At 43.5% G+C, this 6,000-nt stretch overlaps 1 protein-coding gene across 1 annotated transcript in view; it reads left to right on the top strand.

Moving 5' to 3' along the window:
* The first annotated feature begins 470 nt into the window (after positions 1–470).
* Positions 471–6,000, top strand: part of AMOT (angiomotin) — a 42,092-nt gene continuing 36,562 nt past the window's right edge. Inside the window, exon 1 of the mRNA XM_028132022.2 lies at positions 471–1,350. Within this exon, the coding sequence (XP_027987823.2) occupies positions 482–1,350 (869 nt within the window). The 5' untranslated portion in view covers positions 471–481. The remainder of the gene's footprint in view (positions 1,351–6,000) is intronic.

Here is a 6,000-nt window from a genome sequence, read left to right as displayed (position 1 = left end):
ATCCTGTCTACGGGACAACTTCTCTCCACTTTCCTGCCCCCACTGCCACAGCTGTATTTTTCATTGAAATAGAATATAGAGAGTTGAACCTTTTAAGTAAGGTTCTAGGAAAATTGCCCTCTCTGATCACCCTACTTGACTGCTCCAGATTTGTCCTGTTCTCTTCACAATTAAGTCAAAATTAAATATTTAACCCATGCTAAAAATGAAAGAGGAAACAGAGAGCTCTTATGCCTCCAAGTTCCTCATCATATCAATGCTAGAGTCAGGAGTCACCAACAATTAATCTGTTAATTCTAGATTCAATTCTCTACTTTGTATCTGCAATGGAATCCGCACCCCCCAATACCCATTTTTCCCCTTTAGAGGAATGATTTATCCATCAATTGGGTGTTAAGCTTCCTGTTTCCCCTTCCTAGGTCAAGGGCAGCCCAGGTGCCCAGTTTCTCTCTCTCTTCACAAGGCACCACCAGCAATAGAGATGAGAAATTCTGAAGAACAGCCAAGTGGAGGAACCACGGTGTTGCAGCGTCTGCTACAAGAGCAGCTTCGCTATGGCAATCCTAATGAGAATCGCAACCTGCTTGCCATACACCAGCAAGCCACAGGGACTGTCCCTCCTTTCCCCAGTGGCAGTGGAAACTCAGGTCCTCAGAATGATGTGTTGAGTCCCCAAGACCATCACCAACAGCTTGTGGCACATGCTGCTAGACAAGAACCCCAAGGGCAGGAAATTCAGTCAGAAAATATCATCATGGAGAAGCAACTTTCCCCTCGAATGCAGAATAATGAAGAACTCCCAACCTATGAAGAAGCCAAGGTCCAGTCCCAGTACTTTCGGGGCCAACAGCATGCCAGTGTTGGAGCTGCCTTCTATGTCACTGGAGTCACCAACCAGAAGATGAGGACGGAGGGACGCCCATCAGTTCAGCGCCTCAATCCTGGGAAGATGCACCAGGATGAAGGACTCAGAGACCTTAAGCAAGGACATGTCCGTTCTTTGAGTGAACGACTAATGCAGATGTCACTGGCCACCAGTGGAGTTAAGGCCCATCCACCTGTTACCAGCGCTCCACTCTCTCCACTACAACCCAATGACCTCTACAAGAATCCCACAAGTTCCAGTGAATTCTACAAGGCCCAAGGGCCTCCCGGCCAGCATAGCCTGAAGGGCATGGAACACCGAGGCCCCCCACCAGAGTATCCCTTCAAGGGCATGCCACCCCAGTCTGTAGTGTGCAAGCCCCAAGAGCCAGGGCACTTCTATAGTGAGCATCGTCTGAACCAGCCAGGGAGAACAGAGGGGCAACTGATGAGGTATCAGCATCCCCCTGAGTATGGAGCAGCCAGGTAAGAGAGTTCCCTTTCTATGATTTTCTGACCTCCTCCCCCAAACAGCTTCTGCTGTGTGTTAGGAATCTTAAGGGAAGGAATGAGCCTGTCTTTGGTATAACAGACTGCAATGCATGACTGGCTCCTGACTTAATAAATTTCCTGTCAACCTGAATTTCTAGCCATAATTAGTACTGTATTAACATTCCCTGGACTCTATAGGTTGAATACGGCCTCACCTGCCTAGTGGATGAACAGGAGCACAAATCTTGATTTCAGCAGTTATTTGCTCTCCTATCTTCTAGGATATTGAAAGAAGTGTCAGTGTTCATCTTATGAGTTTTAAGCCCTTCCTTTAGAAGCAGAAGCAAAGTATCTTGGACTTAAATTAGTCTGGAATATCCTATCACTTCTACTTATCCCCCTTTGCAAAACTCTCATCACATATTTTTGTGAACACATCTTTCAGAGGAATTATTGTGATTCTTTTGGACACTAAACAAACACCAAAATGTTATTGTGGGGGAACATGCAGGTTCAGAATATAACTGGTCTTGTATTTCCTTTCAGTTTATGAAATCTGGATTGCTTCATCTTTCTTCTGTAGAGACTTTGTTAGTTACCTGTTGTGTTTTTAAGCATGCAATTTAACTTCATATCATATTATATAGAAGTTTTGGTCAGATGCTAAAATGTAGAAGGCAAAATACACCCATGACTTCTCTACCATTTGTCCTTAGTTCAGGAGTACTGTTTTATATATTCAGTTCTTCCTAAATACTCAGGTGGGCAAAGATAGGTTTATAGTTATGAGTACATGAAACACATAGTTTATTCTTTTATTATTATTTATTAATAATTGTATTATTTATTTGTATTATAACTGTAAACCTACTTTTGCCCACCCAGTATACTTCTGATTTATTCAAGGGTCCATTGTATAAACCAGATATTATGATTCCATTATGCAGCTCATTGTTTCTATTATTGCTATTGGGATGATGTCTCTGATTAGTAGATTTCAGTATATGGGCAACAATGATGGAAGTTACGCGGTATTCCTGCCCAGTTACCCTGGGTAATTATGGGTGGCCATGAGGTTTGAAGTGTCTGGACCTAGGGTGGCCTTTTCCTTAGGGGGCCCCCAGACTAGGTTTGTGAATCTCTTTGATGTCTAACTCTTTGCCTCCTGTCCCTTCTTACTGCTTTGGGAAAAAGCCTCTTGGCTTTAAGTTCTTCATTGGGTGACTGTGGAGACAAGGCAGTCAAGGGGTGGAGTTAGAGGTGAGGTGAGAGAATGCACCTGGAATTTCCTGATGTTTCATTATTTTCCCCTTCCCGGTCATTTTTTAGCCAGAGACAATTCACTTTGGGCTCCATCCCTAACTTTGCCAGTTTAGGATTTTTTTTCCCCCCCTTAACTCTTCCGTGCAGCTTTCAGAGGGCAGGAGCCTAAGTTCTGATAAGTGGCTTGGAACAGGAAATGGGGTAACGGACAGGGCCCTTCCGTTTTAAATGAGATCAAGAACCCAATTCCCATCTGTCCAATGAAGCGGAAGACCCAGGGAGGGGTTGGTCTGTTGGACTGCTTAGCTTAGTGGAAACCCATCCAAGCCAGCAAAATGTCAATGAAGCCAAGGTTTTTGTTTTGTTCTTCCCATTAGTTTGGAAAGAGTCTGTGGGACTCCCTACCGTATGTGGATGGGCTGACGTCGGTTGCCTTGTGGGAGGGTAGTGTGTTGGCTGGGGTGTGGAGCAGAATCCAAAGCCCCACTCAGCACATGGCCCGCCTCTCCAGGAAAGCTATTTTCAGAACTCATTCACCAGTATTGTTCGTGATCTGAAATGGCTCCCACAGTGTTTGAAGCTAGTTGGAAAAGTCCTTTGATCTGCCTAAATAAATAACAAGGAACCCAAAGAGGGATTTTTGTTCTTCCCATACTGATTAAAACACCAGAAAAATTTAGCTGCATCTGTTTTACAGGAAGATATTTGTATTTTCTCCTCCCTCCTACATTATCTGTGGTTCTATCTTCCTGTCACCAAAAGCAGTAGAGTTCATGCTGCTTACCCTCTCTTGAGCAGCATTTTAATAGACAGGTTTGCTCTAACATTTTTTTTTCTTTTTCTCTATGGGAGAGGAACAGGGTGCTTGATATGCTCCATGAATAACAAAACTTAAAAGATGTTCTGTGTGAAGTTTGGGTCTGCATCAGAAAAATTCAGGCAATAAAATGTTTGCAGGGCATGGGACTAAAGACAAATTGCTGGCAGGGGGAGGTAGTTGAATTGCTTTCCTAAAGTGTACACTTTCAAGTGGTGACACATTTGTCCTCCTTATTTGCTTTAACAGTTTGTGAATACCTTTCCAAGGAACCGCTGTTAGCACCAAACAATTATAAGACTAAATTCCTAGTTCTTAATCCACAAATTACAGATAGGGATGCAAAGCAAGCTCTTTGAACAAATTGCTGTTCAAAAAACCTTTGTTTGCCTTTCAAGGTGCAGTGAAATGCTAAAGATTTGCTGTTAAAATGAACAAAATGTTATAAACAATCTTTTTATTACTTCATCTTCCTTATTCCCTCCTCCCCACTTAAAAAAATAAATATCCTGAATGCTCACAACTCCAGATGGGAAACAAAGCCAGGACATGTGAAGAATTAAAAATTCTCTGAATCTTTTGTCTTTTTAAGTGCTGAGCCTTTTCTGCATTTGGGGTTTATACATTTATCAACTGTTTTTAACAATTAAATCTTCTCTGTAAAGCAGCCACCTCCTTTTGATTTTTGAAATTGTGCCCAGATCTGAGGTTTCTTCAAATCCTTGTTTAGTGGAATCTAAGGGTGACCTAACTCTGTAGTTCAGAGCAGAACTGGTTGTGCAAGAGAAACAATCAAGAATTTGCAGCCCAGTCCAGGATTCACAGCTTCACTACCACAGAGCCTGGGAAAGGCACCGTTTCTGTGGGGAGAATAAATTGGGTTCCAGGCTGTTGGTGGCACCTGCTCTGGTGAGAGTATAAGTGTGGGCTTGCACACGTGTGGGCCAGGAGTGTGCAGTATGTGTGTGTGGAGTATGTGGCTGGGGAGGGCAGTGGCTTCCAGTCAGTGAGGTAGCAGGGTGGAAGGTGGTATTTCAACTCAACGGACCGGTTTTTCTTTTCTTTTGTGTTTTTGCAAAGCTGTCTGTCTCTGGGAGGGAGTTCTCTCTGCTTGGGGGGATGCTGCTTTTGGCCATTGGCCTCTGTCCTGCATATATGCCCTTTCCCCTTTTCCACAGAGCATTAGAGAACCAGATTGTCTTAGGAAGGGGTATAATGAAGGGAGGGAAGGGGCAGGGATGCAGGTCAGGGCTTTCATGGGATCATGTGATTCTATTGTCTGCTGGCAGCTTATTCCTGGTTAATATGTCAGTGGGGAGTGATTCATGCTGCTGTGCTGGGGATAGTGCCGCTCACCCAACTGCCACCTTTATTATTGCTATTACGCATATTATTTAGTCCCAAGTGTGTTTTTGCTTCCCCTGACATCCCCCCAGCTCTCCCCTACCCCTGTCATTCCTTAGTCCCTTCCTCTCAGTGGAAACTTCACAAGAGTGTTAATACTGCCTTGATTTTTTTTGTGGTGGGTGGATGCTGGAGCCCAGATGGAGTTCGTTGGCTAGAGGGCTTTCTCTCTCTTTGCAACTGCCCAAGCCTTGCTTCATGTTTACAAACCTGCCAGGGATGGACTGCCTTGGTCTTTCCAACATCACAGTGCACTGAAATCTGCTTCCTTTTCCAGTCTGGGGAACCTGAGGGACAACTGCCTTATCTCCTAGGCAGTGCCCAGAGTCATGATGGGCAGGGCCACTACAGTTCTGGGCTTATTTGACTCTGGTGACCACTTTTCACAGATCTTGTGGTCTTCTCCTTCCTGAGGTCCCCAGGAGACCATGAGCTGTTCAGGGCAAGGAGGGGCCTTTCAGCCTCCAGACAGGAGGGAGACCAGTGGCCACTCTGGTTGAAGGAGAGGCCTGGGTTGTTGATGGCACCCAGGGGAGCTGGGAGGAGGAAGCCCAGTTCAGAATGGGCATTCAGTCTTTAAAAGAGAACACATCCCAGGCCTTGGGTTTCCAAATCCTGACAATAAGGATGGAGGTTAATATGCTTGTTTTTCCCTTAAATTTTGAGAGCTGGATTGGAGAACATGAAATATAAGCTCTTCTTTTCTACCCAAGATATCCAATAGCCCCAACAAATTCCAGGACATTAAATTTATATATAAATTTAAGATTATCATATATATGTACACACACACACATATATATATATATATATATATATATATATATATATATACACACACACACACACACACACACATATATATATATATCACATTATCATATACATATACACATACATATACATATACACATATACACATATGCACATATATATTTGTAAACAGCTCCCAGGCCTTTGATTGGAGGAGTGCTTTGAGCTCATGGAAAGAAAGGTCATGTGAAGGTAGTAACTTTCCAGTTGTAATCAGGAGAACCATGTAAATTTTTCTATCCACAAATAGTTCTCATGCCCTCTTCAATATTTAGTAATTATTTATAGTGACATATGTATGAAGATGGAAGACTATGGGTACACCAGAGGCTTTGATGGGGCCGAGA

This window comes from Eptesicus fuscus, chromosome 1 (genome assembly GCF_027574615.1).
Source record: "Eptesicus fuscus isolate TK198812 chromosome 1, DD_ASM_mEF_20220401, whole genome shotgun sequence".
Taxonomy (NCBI): Eukaryota; Metazoa; Chordata; class Mammalia; order Chiroptera; family Vespertilionidae; genus Eptesicus; species Eptesicus fuscus.
This window is presented reverse-complemented; position numbering and strand designations above follow the sequence as displayed.